The sequence below is a fragment of the Daktulosphaira vitifoliae genome, unplaced genomic scaffold (genome assembly GCF_025091365.1).
Source record: "Daktulosphaira vitifoliae isolate Bord-2020 unplaced genomic scaffold, ASM2509136v1 Scaffold_4, whole genome shotgun sequence".
Lineage (NCBI taxonomy): Eukaryota > Metazoa > Arthropoda > Insecta > Hemiptera > Phylloxeridae > Daktulosphaira > Daktulosphaira vitifoliae.
Genome location: NW_026099575.1, coordinates 12,057,097 through 12,075,066, shown reverse-complemented (window position 1 = coordinate 12,075,066; position 17,970 = coordinate 12,057,097). Strand labels below are relative to the sequence as shown.

Genomic DNA, 17,970 nt, shown 5'->3' with positions numbered 1-17,970 from the left:
ATAGTACTAATTGATTATTACTTACAGCTACTATTACTTATTATTACTAATTTATTTTTTTATTGATGAATAAAAAAATCGTTTCCACAACAATAACACAATTATGGCAATAACTGTAAAATTAATGTATAAGTTTTAATTGTGAAATGTTTATTACCAAAAAAACAAAATTTTACACACAATTATCATTTTGTCATTAACGTGATATTCATTATGTCTATCATATACAAAGAGTTCAATAAGTAAGGAAACAGGTCAGTTGTCACAAACAATGAGAACAATAGAAAACCGTTTCTTTACTTACTGTACATTCTATATACGCACACGTGCGTACAATTTTCTTCTTTAATATAAAAGAAAAATGCTCAAATTTTAAAAAGGAAAATTTAAATACCGGTACTACGTGACATTTTACAAAATTACTTTATAAAATGATTATTATGCATGAAAGTTTTTGCGAAAATTCGCTTCAAATACTTATGTATGTAGTTTTTAAACAAACTATTTACAGAATATAAATAACTGGAATATTTATTTTTAACAATGTCAACTGATTTAATTTACTTTATTCATTCACAACATTCGCAAACGAAAAGAAACTTAAATACTACATCAATACCCAATTCATGGATAATGAAACTTTAAAATCTTTTTTTCTGCCAAAAAAAATTATGGTAACGTTACTGTTAAAACTTTGTACGCACTTGGTCGAATAATATTTAGCAATATTTTTTCGATACATCAATTGCGATTGGACGTCGCCCATAACACCCTCCGTACCGTCCAGTACATTGCAAACTATAGTTATCTCTTATCGACTATTGTGGTTTACGATACAACTTGAAAAATATTTAAGTACAAAATTTTACGAGTCTCGCATGAATTTAATAGGATGCATTATTGCCTGGGAAAACGCAATAAAACATCGGACATAGCCCTTTCTTCTTTCGTCACCTTGTACAAGGTGACGATAGAAGAAATTCAAAACATGTGTTTTGAATTTCACCCACATTTCCTCCCAATCTCTCTGTTTATTTCACTAGTAAAAATTTCACTAAACCTCGAGACTCGAACAGCAATGTAACGAAATTTGCATAAAGTTTTTAACTGTGCCGATTTTTTTTAAGACTATCAAGCTTTGTTGTCATACGTGTACACATGTACAATGCTAACAGCATCTGTAAACTGGTGTAAGCATCAATACTGATCGGATAAAACTTACGGCATCAAACAGGACTGAGGATTCCAGTAACAATAAAACGAGAAATTACTAAGTTGTATTTATTTTTAAAAGTATATTTCTATTGTGTGAAATATGCCTTCTTATATTAAAGATCTACACACGGTAATTTCCTTTAAATGTACAACAGAATATTGTGTCTAAAACTTAATAAAACATCGTTTTAGATAGTTTTTGTTTTCTTGACAACTTTTATTGTAAAAGTAACTGAGTACTCTTCACTGAATACATCGTATACAATCTTGACACATATTAAACGCACAATTATAAAACTTCAATAAAAACCCTTTTTTTCTCGTCTCGAAATCTTCTCTGTCTAGAGGCTTTTGTTATTTCTTGTTTATTAAGATCATACACTTGAACTACCAGATGAGTTTGTCAAACACACTTTTTTTTTTACTTTCGATGATTTTTTCACTAAAACATAAATCAAAACTGAGTTTTCCCGACGGATAACAAAAAATACTTTATTATTATGCGGGACTGCAATTGTTTTAAGTCACACATTAAAAAAAAAGACTTTTCGACATCAATATTCTAGGTACAGTTCACCAAGATAGGTAACAAAAACACAATGTTACCCAAAATTATTTACGGTTAACAAGGATTTTAACTTTTCAACCGTAAAATTCCAGAATATCTTTTTTTTTTCTAACTAATTTATGATTTTGAAAGCTTCCCGAATTATTTTTTTATTAATATATTAAATTAGTTATATTGAAATTGTCCTAACTTTATTTATTTTTTCATCTTCTCGTGAAATTAAAATCTTAAAACGCATTAAATTCAAATGTTGTTAAAATATGCTATATTATTTTATTTGCAGGTGATTTTAGTATTGAAGAGCATAAACTATTATGACATTACCGCTATCAGTGTTGTAGTGCAAATTGTCAGTCATTGTCTAGCTTATGCAAATTCGTGTCTCAATCCAATATTATATGCTTTTCTATCGGAAAATTTCCGAAAGGCATTCAGAAAAGTGATAATCCCGTGGAGGCCAGAGGTTAACGTACAAGGCAGATTTGTAAATGGAGATGCCCGATCCATGGCTATCACTCGAACTACTAGAACTAACAACGATATCCTTTGAGACTACAAAGGATATGAATACGTCACTAAAATAATCGTTGATTGATTTTTAAGGTAATTTAATTTCGATAAAAAAACTACAATTATTTATGAATCTGAACGAAATAAAATATAATCTTACTAATTCTAATAATTTTTGTACAGCAGACATAATTGTTCAAATTATATCTACTGCTTTTACTAAAGAATATTAATTTTGTTATGTTTGTTTATATTAAAAATAAAAGTCTAAATTTCATATATCTTCAATTTTTTTTTTTATAAATCTTCAATTATAATCTAATCTATTTTGAAAATTTTTTTTTAAATTACCTTTCAACTAAAAATTTTGTACAACAAATTTAATGGAAGTGTATAAAACAAATATTCGTCGAAAGGCTCGCGTTAAATTGAATATAATGAAATAAAGTTTTCGTTTAAAAAGTAAAAGAGAACCTTCAAAGAACGTTTCTCTACGTAAGTGTAAAACTTATAAATACATATCATAATTGATAAATAAAATTAAAATACTGTAAATATTATTAAAAATAAATAAAATATTGTTTCAAAATTAAATTTTAAGTGTAAATAGAAAGTTAAATTGATTAATTATAAAAATATAACTAATTTAAATAATATAACTTAAATATTTTAATTCTTTAAGAGAAACTATTTTTATCAGCCCTGTAGCATCTGAAAATTTAACCAAACAACATAAAGTACTCTTTTTTTTTTTGATGTAGTAACTTTTTTATGAATAGTTATCATGTTGAGAAAATCTTATTTAATTTTACGAAGCCAAAATAAAATGAGAGTACCTATAACAATGAATCCACAAAATAAATTTTATTTGAATATTTTTTAACCATGAAATTGTGAAAGAAACTCAAACAATTCTTATGTAAGTAAATATTGTTAAAAACATTTTTGACAATATGTACATTCTCATCTCTTTTATAAAATCTTATAATATAGTAAAACATGGAAAATTTTTCCAATGCTGAAAAATTACTTAACTGGCTAAGCAATTATTTTTAATAAAAGAACTCGATGAAATTAACATAAAAAAATTTGCAAAGATTAAAAAACAATTTTTAGCACACCTTTTAAAAATTTTATTATATATATATGTATATTTAAACAACACTCACTTGCGCCAAAGTTTATTGATATATAACTAGAAATTTTCACAAAACCTACACAATGTCAAGTCTGTGAGGAATTCGCAAGAAAAATCTTTTTGGCGCCTTGGGGATCGAACCTGGGGCGCATTTTGCCAAAACATAAGTTTCTACCCACTTGATCAGGCCGATCCCTTTCAAAAGCGTATAATATTTATAAAATAAAATGTTATCAAAAAATCACCAGTGTAAGAAGTAATGTTAACAACTCTGGTTTGATATAACCATCATCTCTATACGTCCCACAAAGATCTGTGATATCTCGAGACATGTTAATTAATGTGTAAAAATAAGTACTTAATAAAATATTGTTCCAAATCAATATTTCAAATATAAGTTAAAGATAATCTAATATTTTATCAAAAAAAAAATCAAATTTTATTTAAGTATTAGTCATTTTAAACACATAAGTTAAAGTCTGCTAGTTTGTTACAACTGAAAAAAGAATAAAAAAATTTCCATGAGAACATAATTCAAGCATAATCTTATTATGTAATAAAACATTGAAAAATTTGGCAACTTAGCACAAAATGTTGTGTTGATGAATTAGGTTCTAATATATCAATACAAATTCAATTAATTATAGTAACATATTTCAGTCTATTACCAATAAATTCGTAACATAATTTTATTTTATTGTAGTTGTCAAAAGTGTTGTTATAATTGAAATATTATTATATTATGGTGATGACCTCAGGAAACAAATATTAATCGTATACTTATTACTCTTCACTTTTAACTTTTTTAAATTTTATTCATTCTAAAAATTAAATGTTTATTATATATTTTTTTACTTTTTCTGAAGTAATACTTTTCATGCAAAACAGTTATCGTGCCCAGCGTATAGAGTACTCCTACCAGAATATGTGATCTGTCCATAAAGATGGTCTGAAAGGCCTTAGTTTTAGAGTGAAGCCCAAATTAAGCGGAACCTAGTATTACAATAAAAAAAAACCGTTTTTGAATTAAATTGCGAAAAAAAATTTTTTATCAAAATGTTATTGGTTCATATAATTTATTAAATATGATATATCTAATTGTAATTAGTGAAATACTTAAATATTATTAAAACCAAACCACAAAAATTTATTGTAAAATTAAAATTTAAGTTTCATAACGGTTTTCCAAGTACAAAAAAATATATATATTTAGAATTTTCAAATATTTTACAAGTTAAGAACTCTAATTTTTGTTATTTTTTATCAATTAATAAAGCTAATTTATAAATTTAATAAAATTTGCACGGTTTGAGATTTTATAAATCACAATACACAAAGACAATTATCGTACATCTACGACAGTGCCCGTAAAAAACGCCTCAGATCTCGCTGTACTGACCTATGTAACCGTTTCTGACACAGAAGTTCGGCCGATTTTTGACGGTACATTACCGATTTGTCAAATGTCCTAATAAAAAAACCATAACACCCGACCACTCAACGTAGACGATACCGTGAACCCCAATCGAGACTCCAAACAGTCCCGCTCCTGGATTCACACTTTACACCAGAAGATTTTGTGCAGAGCGTTGTCTGCCTCTCTCGAGCCATCCAAACAGTAATCACACGTCGGCGCGGCTGTCTCATGAATACCATTCGTTAAAGCAGCCGTAGCCGGACATCACTTGTGTAAGATGGTAAGTCATCACACCGTGTATTCACTTTTCCAAAAGGTCGAGTCCAACAAGGGTCCTGGTCTCTTGGTGCTTCCAAGATGCCAGTCCGCCACCGAAACATGTTCATCCGCAGTTACCGGATACCGATCGGTAAGTCGAAACGGTCCGGATGCCGCCCACTTCTGTACCCTAAGTAAATTTCACGATTTTTAGACGAATATTTCAGAAACGTTGGCTAAGATTCTGCGTCTCGGCCTTCCCCAGATTTGTCCCTACAGGCTATCCACGACTTTTGAGTCACCATCAGCGTGTCGTATGCGTAGAAGATGACACGCACGTATGGTGGCAACAAAACTTAAAACACCATGTTGTACGTGATGTTCTTCAGCAGATGTTCGAAAACTAATTCTTGTAGGACACCAACCGTTACGGATTTGGTTCTCGAATAACTAACTTAATCCATCAAGTTTCAACCCGTTATTGATTGAAAATTTGTTCAAAAATTAAAGAAAATAATAAATTCAATTATTTTTAAAAATTAATGTCGTTTGATTATCTAGATTTAACTAAGTAATAAGAATTGTTCATTTATGGCTAATATTATTTAAAATAAAAAATTAATTTAAAACTGAAAAATACACATCTCAAAAACCACAAAAATTACTAAATCGCAGATACATACTTTGGGAATAATGTTACCATTACCACCAACGCTAAACACATACTCATAGCCCGACCGAAAAATACTCCTTTATATACCGCTAGTTAATTTATCACCTAGTGACGTTATCACCTTGTTGATTGTCATATTGGTACCATCCTGCAAGGCTAGCAAAACAACAAAATAAAAATTGGTCTTGTACTGTATGACAATAATTTTATTGAGACACGTAACTTCACATTCTAAGCCAGTTACTCAATTTTTCTTTTAGAATTTCTCATAATGAAAAACTAAAAATTATTTTCTAATTATTTGCTTTTATTTTAAAATGATAATTTAGCTCGGTGTATTGTGTTGTAGTACACAATTATTAGTAATATTCAATATTTTACTTTTTATTGTTTTTAAATTAATTTATTAAAATTAATTAAAAGATATTTGATGTGTGAAATTTGTTACAAGTAAACACATATCAATTATGTGCTTTTAGTAGTAAGCAGAATTTTACACTTTACCAAGTCATTTATCTAGAAACTTTATTGATCTAAAGAACTCCAGAGATCACTATAATTGATTAATTTTGTCTACATAACAGTTCTTTAGTATAAAGACGGTTAAATAATTATATGAGTATTTCAATTTAAAGTGTAATAAAATTATTATCTCAGATTTTCAAAAATTTAATTTATCTATAATAATCGTAGATAGTTACTCATAATCATTATAAGTTAATGTTTTTTAAAGAGCTATAGTAATATATATTATTACGCTATAATTTGAATAAATGATTTAAACATTAAGTAAAGTAATTGAATTAAATTTACAGGTGGTATAAAGATTGATTACCTTTACGAGTTTTAAAAATTTGTATACATAACTCCTTAAATTTGTTTGAACAAATTGAATGCCAAATATAATATACTCTATTATTTTTAGTCATTATAAAATAAAAATCAAAAGTTTTACTATTGTTGCGAAAGTTTTTATCTACTGATCAGCAAATACTCAAAAATATAATGATAATGCCACCCGAAGACAATTGCTATTGAAAATATAAGTTAGCATTAAATGTGCACCGTGGGAAATTACGGAGCACGTTAAACCCTTGTGGGTTGACACGCATCTCTTGCTATGTTATTTGATACAACTTGTATCTTGAAAACCCACGAGTATCAATTTAAAAGTATATATAATAGTTCAAATAAAAGTTATTTTAATTAATGAAGTACAGAACTTTATATTTTCATTAAGTTACCCGAGTTTTGATTTCTCTGAGAACCAATTATCTAAAACACATTCATGACTTCTGTTAAATAAATATTGTAATTTAATATTCTATGGTTGTTTTAAGAAAGCTTTCTGAGTCCTAGCTAAATAACAAAATAACCTAAAAAAACTTAATTAAAAATAATTCTTATAATGGCAATATAGGTACGTTTTTTTAAATAGAAATATTTTTAGCATACATAATAAGTGGATAGCGGTTATTTTTGTAATATTAAAAAGTACAAGCCGAAAGAATATAGAAAGATATATTTTAAACTGGGACGAGTTTAAAGATTGAAAAATCGTATGTAAATATTACTTTTATCACAAGTACAAAATTTAAAAAGAACTACTTACTAAGAATCAGATAAAATATACTCTCAATAATCTATTTTTTCATATTATTAACACCCAATATATTATTTTCTCATGAGATAATTTATGTATTTCTTTGTATAAATAAAAACCTCAATATTTTATTATTTTATAACTTATTAAGTTTTCAGTACAGTTTTTTTACTAATTCATACTTTATAATTTTTAAAAAGTTGTAAATTTTTTTTAGTCACATAAAATAAACTCATACACAAAACTTTTATAAAATTTCTATTTTTACAAATATGTTTCTATGAAAACTTTATTTATACAAAAAAACTGAATATTATAAAAAAGTATATATAAGCACTTAAGCCTTAGGCTAAAGAAAAATATATAACATAGCGTGATATTATCTTCATAGTAAAATATGAGCAGCAAACCTGGCAACATTTAAACGACGAAAAAATAGTCCTGTTTAAAACTAATAACATGAATTTATTGTTTAAATTATATTTTATCCAAACGAAAATATATTTAAGATAAAATTAACCATTTCGTATTCAAACATTTATTCTTAAATACCAATAACGTATAATTGTATAAAAAGAGATTTTTATATTTATTTTACAATAGCTATTTAAAATAGTTAACTTTTTTTATACAGTTAAATAATACTAAACATTCGATAAATCTCATTTTATATGTATTATCTGTAGCCTTAGAAAATAACTTCTTCTTCTAATCTACTAAATTACACATTTTTATTATTTATTATTACATTATTATTTATTGTAAAAAGATTTTCCCTTGTCTTACTATTTACTTTTTTTGTCTATGCTTAAAACTTTTTAAAATACTTAATTTCACTAAAAATCTAAAAAAAAATAATTAAAATATTGCAACTACTAAATTAAAATTACTCGAACTTTATGCGATAATGATAAACTTTTTCAAAGTTAAATAATAAAATCAATTCGTCTTATAAAATCTATTTTGTGAAATATTTTCGATGCAAATGTCCATGGTAAATTCTTAGTAATAAATTATTTATATGGTAATATATAATTTATACGTGACTATAATGATTTATTATTTTTATGTTTTATAATAATTAATATACATAATTTATGTATGCATCTATATTTTGTTAATGGTCTTATCAAAATTTTGTGTGGTCGTTAACCAGTTTTTTACTATTTTTTTCATGCTAATGTAAATTTTAGTTATAGAAGAGAGAGGTTAAGTTAATGAGTTCTTACTATGAGTCATTTTAAAAATAGAGTGTTGCTAAACACTACTCCGCTCCTCCATGTTTTTACATTTTTAAATGCTAATATCTCAAAAAATTATATTACATACATGGTTATCTACCAGTCAAAATTTTATCTAGACCACTTTTTATTTAATAGTAAAAACATAATAATAGTTTCCTTTTTAACATTTTACCCATAAAATCTACTATTAGAAATAGTTTAATTAATACATTAACAAACGTTTTATATACTATAAATATTTTTTTGAATATACAATTCGTCAATGGTGCTCCTTAGCCTCAAAGAAATGAAAAATATTTACTATGTATACATAGTAAGTATTTGAAATGATAATATGTTCTATATATTTAACATATTAAACTAAATAGAAGCAGTTTTTTATTTGGACTAGGAAGCTAGGACATGGTTGTACCCAAGTCCCCCACTTATTTTTATTATATTTAAAACCTTTTTTTTTACTTTCAGAACTTCTAAGGAAATTGCTTCTAAAACTTCACCAAACCGACAGTGATATGAAATAATATGTTTCTTAATAACTTCTAAATGAAAGACGGCGTTTTATATAGGCTAAATTGATACATCCCCTTGTTGAATAATGCTCATGATATTATAACTATAAAAAAGTACATTTTGTTAACAAAAGTAAAAAGTGTATAAAATATATTAAAATTAATAAGAAAATGCGTTTTTAAAATCATACTATTACACAATAATCAATAATATAACATATTCTAAACAATTTTGTTTAGTGTATAAATATTAGTTTATTGTTAAATCAAATACATAATACATAATAGTAAGTTTGAAAAACATTTTTTTTAATAACTATTTTACGCCAAATTTGTAATCAATTCATTCCTAAAATTGTTGATTGTAAAAGTGTAGTTATACATTTTTAAAAAGCAACTTAGACTCTTTTAGAACGTCTTTACTGTTTTGCTATGGTTTTGTGATTTGTAATAACAGCAATAATTGTTTAAAACTGAGAACTGTGCTGTTGACTCTTTATAACTAATGATCTTTTCAAGCCATTCGTTTCAAGGTTTTGTGTAACAGTAGCGATATTTACTCAAATCCTATAACCACAACATCAATTTTTATCTTCTTCAAAAACTGCCGAGTTTTAGGTACATTAGTTCTAACGATGCAAGTTAAATTTTACTGACGATTAGTGAAGTTCAATTAATGACAAACTCACCGATCACAAATGATAATAACAATAATATTTATATCTATACATATATGTTTATATATTTAATTATATTGGATAACATTTTATGATTATTTTGATAAAACAAAAAATTTAAACTAGTAGTTTAACAATAAAAATATATTTGTGTTATATAATACAAATAGCGTGGTTTTTATAGTTTTCATTTTTTGTAACAATTGACCTGTTTCCATACTTACTGAACACTCTATAAATTTGATGTAGGATCAGAGAAATATATTGACACAAAAAAATGTTTATTTTTTAAAACTGAATTATTCAGTTATTTTTGTCAAATTAATTGTTACAACGATAAAACTCTTAGAATTAGAAGTTATAACTTAAGTTAAAGTATCTCTAAAGATACATTGTTTAAAAATATAACTTAACGTTCCTCTGGTCCTACACCAGCAATATATCTATCCCACTACATAGATTTTAATAAATTTAGTAAAATGTGATAGAAGTTAATCCATTTTAAACTTATCTACTGCTTGTCTTTTCAACAATTGAGCCTAACTGTAATTATACACTTAAGATTGTTTAGCTTATAAATGCAATCGTAAAAAAATTTCGAATATTTACATAATCAAACCGAGTATTTGAATTATTAAAAAAAAAAAAAAAATTAAACATTAATCAATTTTTTTTTTTTTTTTGTAGTTTTAATGCGAAGCTGAGAATGTATTAATTTTATTATAATGTGATTTTTTGTGTGTGTGTATATGTCTGTCGCTATTTTTTCTCAACTCTCACCGAACCGATTTTTTTCAACTATACGTCAAAATAACACAAATCGTATCCAGTTGAAGACATTTCTCTTAAAAATTAAAAATTTTCTCTCGTTTCCTATAAATGGAGAAAATCCCCAAAAAATTACAATTTTTAAAATTGGTAAATTTTGAAATTTTTTTCTCTTAAAACGACCACAACTTTTTTAAAAATGAATGTACCAAAATAATTTTTTTAATATAAAAAATGTAGGTATTTTTCTTTAATTTGAGATAATATTTTTGAAAATCTGACACTTTACTTACCCATAGGGGTGTATTCAAAATAGCAACTTTTTCACAAAATTCGATGTTTTCAACTTAACTTTTGAAAATGTTTCGGTAATACTGCATCTTTTAAATATATTTTAAATAAAAACTTATGTATATTAACTTATATAAGTTAAAAAAAAAATGTTATGACGACTTATCTTCTATGTGCAAATGGCTCTCGAAGTTGAACAAAAAATAGAAGTTAATTTTTCTTTTGAAATAATCCAACAATTTTTTATAATTAAACACTATCTACTGATTTGCATGGAAGCGTTTCTTATGATAGTGATTTTAATCACTGTCAGATATCATCCATACTTTTTTCAACTATCCCACGTCCATACTGTGTCACGGCCTCACTGTGGTACCGTACAAATATGGGTAGGTTTTTTAAACATACTTTTGACAAATGTTTAAGGGGAAATACAAAAGATACGAAATTATTTTAAACGTCAGTGAGGTATTATTAAGTATAAAGAACGCAACATCGCATCGTTTGTGACACTCTTTCCAACATGCATAAATCATAAAACAAACTGGAGCATTATGTGCACATATATCCGAAACAAACTACACGTTGACACAGCATCATCCTACCACTATATACAGTTATATATACTTTCTCCTTAAATTTCTCCGACATAACATACGATCCATTTATCCCAGCCATCATCATTTAGAGACCAAATAAGCAACAATAATAAATAATAAAACATTATGTCGTGTTGTTGCTTAAGAACTTGTTGCAAATACAATTGTATTTGTATATTATAACATGGAATTTTGTCGATATCAATAGGCACATGACAGTTATAAATTACTTTTAAAGAAAGAAAAAGATAAAGAAACAATCATAGGACAATATAGTTAGAGAATTCATTTTCAATACATAGGCAGACATTCGAAGACTTTAGGGGATTCTAAATATCCTCAAGTTATAAATGAACACACCTATTTCTTTAAATTTATAATTTGTTGATTATTGTTAAATAAAAATTCTAATTATGGTCATGATTAAAAATTTAAGAAGCCCCAAGATTTCAAGTAAATGCACACATACTTACAGATTTTCTCGATATTTTAAAATAATTACGTTATAATTGAATACGTTTTTTTTATTATTATACTATATGAAATTCATAATAATATCTGTACCTATAACACGCTAAATACTTTTTTACTATACTATTTAAAAATGACACAGAACAAAGTGGCGTTCCGCCTTTTGCCCCATCATATCAACAACACTGCCCAAATAATGTTGATGACTCTACAGTCTAATCGTTCAATCAACTTATATTAAAAAAATTACACCGCTATGTGATTTATATTTATTTATTTAATCAGTTGTTTCATTAATTTGCCATTTAATCACAAAAGTAACTCAAGTTGCTATCTTATTTTTTTGTTTTTATAGTGAATACTCGCATTCCGTTTCCCTAGTAGTAATCATTCTTATTAATCACCAAAAAGTTTTAAGAGGTTTCAATCTAAAACTAGATTGGAAAGAACAATATCCTTGTACTATCTTGTTTTTTTATATTTGTGTTACAAAGTGCAGGTTTCGATTCCAAATCCAGAAATTTACGCTAGAATTGTATCAATGTTACATAATAAATAGCATTTAAGACACAATAGCGAATGATGAATTTTTCCGGTTATTTTAAAATAATTTAATTTTAAACGACACATAGTGATCTGAAAATCGAAATTTAACGGCCAACGAACAATAAATTTTTTTTAAAAAATTTTATTTGTTTTTAAATAGAATTACAAAGCTTATACTTTAAGTTATAAACACATAGCTACATAGCTTTTAGTAACTGATACTAAAAATTATTTAGTTAATTAAGTTTAGTTATTAAGTTAGAGTAATTTAAATTAACAAACCAAACATTTTAATTGTATTTGGACATTTTTTATGTTATTTTAAAATATAATTTTATTGGGTACATAGGAAATTGTTTGTTTTTATTTAAAGACTTTATTAAGGACTCTATTGTAATAATAATATTTCTATATTTGTTTAGAATATGAATGAGTAATTAAAACAATTATACTCCAATCAAAATTTACTCAACTTTTCCCATTACCAAAAATTTACAAAATTCATTTGCGTGCACATGAAAATATCTTATCAAAATACGAAATTATAGATATTTTTAAACCAAGTTTTTGTAATATTTCTGATTATTACTTTTTTTATATTTACAACTACACCAAAACATAGTTAACATAAGGTTTGTAATTTCGTTTATAGATTAAGACTTTCCGAAAGCGTAGGAAAAAATTTACATATTTTTAAATCTGATGACTATGTCTGCAAGTTTCAAATTTTTAATAATGAGGACAGTTGAGTAAATTTTAATTAGAGTATTTTAAAACTACTTGAGTCTTTGATTCTATTCATTGTGTAATATTGATATAATGCTTGTGTAAAATTATTAAAATTGGAATCGTAATTTGTAGATGTATTTCAATTCTCTACTTATAAGATATATTTATCATTTAAGGATATTATTGCAAAAGGGATTCACTCAAATCACGACCATGGTAGAAGCCCGAAGAGAAATGTAAATTTTCCGTATATTACGTCCAGTTGAAGTGAGTTATTAAGCCTTACAATACAATTGGAGACTGTGATAGAGGTAATCTGTAGAAGAGGGAAATACTTGATTAAAATCTTTCGAGCGCAACGCTAGTAATTCAAGCATTAGTCTAATTGCCCGCTGACTTTAACACCACCGCTAATATTACTTTGCAAATATCTAGTATAAATCCAAAAATAATAGGGTTTTTGATGACAAAATATAAGTTTCATTTTCATCAAAATAGTCTTTGAAGTTTTGTTCCGATTGAATGCAAATGTGTACGTATAAACAATCAACGGGCTTAAAATAAATAAACTAATATCAACTCAAAACGCAAAAGTTAAATAAATACTTTTCTACAAATAAGTAACTGCGATGTAAGTGATTCTCTCTTTGCGTTTAATTCAAATGAATCTCATAGAAAATATCATGTTCATTTTTAATTGACATAAAATTCATTAGTTTGTTTCAAAAGCAATTTACTTATGAGTAAACTAAATTATTTTTATTAATTTTATTAATTATTCTATATATAGAATAATAATTTTTATCTTGTATTTCTATATATGCGTTTAAATACAATTGTAGTCTATAAATATAATTTCACTGTATTAAAATAATTATTCTAGTTCTTTATTATGCAACTTAAAAATATAACGAAATATAATATGGAAATGTTCAAAATGTGTTAAATGTATTCTAAAAACCAAATTAAAAGTCTATTGCACTTCAAATTTTAATTGGTTATTTAAGGAGCATATTATTTTCTTTGTGTATTTAAAAATACTTTCATTAAACTTGGTATCTTTTATAAAAAATATATTTATGAGTATAATTTGGAAGTACTAGAAAAGGAAATAAGTAAATAGAGTTGTCTTAATAATAGCAACTGACATTTTGATTGAAAGCGATGTTACTTCCCGTAAACAAGTCAATCATGCTGTCAAATAATGCTTTAACCTCAATGAACTCGTCTTATTCAATAAAATGTTTTCGAATTCATATTAAAAGCCAATTACTTTTTTACATTTGACTTGAATGGTTCTACTAGTTTTGTACCTTTAATAGTATTTTCTTATTATCAATTTTTATTTTTTTATAAAAATACCAATATTTAAAGGCTACAACCCTTACACTATAAAATTTCTTCCGAAAGTAGATTTTTATACGACAAAATAATTATTACTACTATGTTCTTATAACAAGTCGTATTATTATTATCATACAAATAAAGCATAGAATTGTATCTTATAAATTTTAGATGATAAAAATGTAATAATAAATGCGTAAAAATATGTACGGAGTGAACAGAAATAACAATCAACTCCAACCACTTTTAATCTACATTTAAATTTTTTTTAAACAATTTTTGCATACTAGGAATTCATTCCAAAATTATAATTAATCTTTTTAGGCTATTACACGAAAAAACATGATTTACATAAGTAAAGAATACTTAATATAACTTAATAATATTAGTTATTATACTATTGATTATTTTTCATACAAATTAGTAATGATCAAATTGCACTATGAATGTAAGATATAATGTAAGAAATTTATGATATTTGACATTTTTATACAATTTAATATTGTTTATTTATACTTTATATCTAAATTAGCAAGAAACATACATAAAAGTTACCTTGTACTTAATATAAATTCTACAAACAAATTAACATACAACTTAACTCTTATGAAAGGTTGAAACTTAGAAACCTCAAAAAGACATTTTTCGAGATACGGCCCCTTGTACTCACAGTGCAAAATGTACACTAATATTGAAATGATTATCTCATAATTCATAATGGTAGAAATGTTTTCTAATGTTAGCTGCATAAACACTTTCAAGTTTATTGTTGAATGAATTAAAATTGATAACACTAATTTTGTCTTTTGTTTCCTTAACAGTTATCATACTACTATTGTAAATTCTTCGTCAAAATATATGAATATGATGTATACACTTTTAAATGTATAAGACTTTAATAATAAGAACATAATAAGTGATCTTTTCAGTCATTTTTTAACGTGTACCAATGTTTGATATAATAAGAAAATCACAAAAAAATTCAAGTTTCAATAAACTTCAAAAAATTGTAGAAATGTACGACTGTATTAAAAAATACGGTCGTTAAATTTTTATTTTTAAAAATATTTTTGTCAACGTTTTTCTGTATTCAAACTTTTATATTACTCTAATGGCAATGGATCTTTCTGATTAATATATCATATGAAAATTATTCTAATTGTCCACCTACTCACAATTGAAAAAAAATAGGAATATATAATCTATAAACTTCTTTAAAATGTACGTCTTGAAATTTAAAAACGTTTAAAATATATAAAACCAACTGATTTTTTTTTTTTTAAAGATAAAATATTCAACATAACAAATAATTTTGCTAAGAATAGATTTTTAATTATCTAGTTTATTAATGTAATCATATTGGTTTAATTAAGAAATTTAAGTACAAATATAATTTAATATTCACTATTCATATGATAATAAAACTCTATTTTTAAATAACTTGATTTTTTCAAAATTTACCCTCTTAATTATACAGCTTATTTATAGTACATTAATGTAGTATAATATATTTTGGGTAAACGGTATGAATTCATTAATAAAACAAAAATTACATGCTAAATAAACGCAAACCTTTTGTTCGCATTTTGTTTAAATGCTGCCATCTTTTAAAATTTACAAGAAAAAAAAATTTGGGAACTTTTTTTACAATGTGAAACTATACTATTTCAAAGTAACATTAAAAATAATGTTTATCTAGTGTTTTTTTACTCTATGGTCTAATGAAATCTGCAAATCACAATGTCGACCTAAATTAACGACATTGAGGGTTATTTTATTTTGAGGTCGTTCAAAATTGACGTTTAAACAATGATATACTTTTTATTTTTACAAATTTTCAGACTATCAACCAAACCGTTTGGTTGATAGTCTGAATCTCTTAGGAATAGTATTTCTCGTAGTGCCTAGTATTAATTGAGTATTAAAAAAACATTATGATGCTGAGTGCACAATTGTGTTTTTGTTATTCAAAATCAGTCAAATAATTGTTTTAAATAGACTAATATATTGTAAGTTAAATCTATGCAAATAAATACATTTTTTAAGATTTTAATTTTTTTTTCTGTTAGTATCTGAAAATTAAATATGTGTCTTAAATGTAATGTGATTGTAAAAATTATATATGTATATACTATGTACTCTTTTGCCCACACGTGGCGTTAGTTTTTCTAAATAAATATTCGCTCAAAAAAAAAAATTCTATGAAATAAGAAAAAAAAAAAAAGTAACATTAATATTAAATGAACACTACGTGTAAACAAACATCACTGAATTTTTAACAAAAAAAAAAATTCTGATCTCTTTGTAACAACTTGTAATTAATATTACTTACAACAAAAAAAAAATTGAGAATATGTCCTTCTGTATTATCACAATTTTTGATTCAGTATTATTAATTATTCAAAAATTGAAATTTTCAACATAATAATAATTAATTAATATGTTTTAACTATAAATATTTTTACACTATAATTTTAGAAAAATGTTCACAGAACAAATGTTTATTAATTTATGAATGTATAATCTGAATTACAGTTATGAATAAATAAAATAATATTAAACTTATAAACTATAGTAAATGCTTAACAAATTACAATACGGCTTTTATTTTCGAAGGGAACATTTGTTTAACCATTAATCAACTGTTAAATATATTAAAGTAAAAATAAAGTGCATAATTAGGGGCAAATATTTATTATAGTATAAAAAAAAAACCCAGCACAGTGGGATGGTGGCACAGTGGGGTCGTGGCATAGTTGGGTCCAGTATAGATGATATCTGACAGTGATTAAAATCACTATCATAAAAAACGCTTTGATGCAAATCTGTAGATAGATAGATAGATAGATAGATAGATTAAAAAAAAAAAAATTTGTTAAAATAGCATATTTTTGAATATGGTAGCCATTTGCGCATAGAAGATAGGTCGTCGGGACAAATTTTTATTTAATAGTACATAAAATAAGCTTTAATTTGATATATATTTAAAGGACGCAGTATTTCCGGAACATTTTCAAAAATTAAGTTGAAAAAGTTAGTTTTTGTAAAAAAGTTGCTATTTTAAATCCCCCCAATGAGCAGGTTAAATGTTAGATTTTCAAAAAAATGATATCAAATGAAAGTGAAATATCTAAGGTTTTAGTGTAAAAAAAAATTATGCTGATTTGTTAATTTTTCAAAAAGTTATGGAAGTTTTAAGAAAAAAAAGTGAAAAAATTTCGAAAATTAGCGATTTTTAAATTTGTAATTTTTTTGGATATTTCCCCCATTTGCGGGGAACGAGAGAATTTTTTTCAATTTTTAAGGGTAATGTCTTCAACTAGATACGATTTGTGATCTTTTGACGTATTTTTGAAAGAAATCGGTCCAGTGAGAGCTGAGAAAAAGTGGCAACAGACATAAAAAAAAAA

At 25.4% G+C, this 17,970-nt stretch overlaps 1 protein-coding gene across 5 annotated transcripts in view; it reads left to right on the top strand.

Moving 5' to 3' along the window:
* LOC126904305 (allatostatin-A receptor-like) overlaps window positions 1–17,970 on the top strand; it is a 152,217-nt gene that overhangs the window by 125,767 nt on the left and 8,480 nt on the right. For 2 of the 5 annotated variants that reach the window (XR_007703715.1, XR_007703714.1), the window contains exon 6: window positions 2,067–2,386. Coding sequence is in view for 1 of the 5 variants with exons in the window: in XM_050683273.1 (XP_050539230.1) it covers window positions 2,067–2,333 (267 nt within the window). In the remaining 4 variants the exon portion in view is untranslated. Of the gene's footprint in view, window positions 1–2,066; window positions 2,537–13,392; window positions 13,528–17,970 lie in introns of those variants that run through there. The other 3 variants (XR_007703717.1, XR_007703716.1, XM_050683273.1) reach the window with 3 other exon arrangements.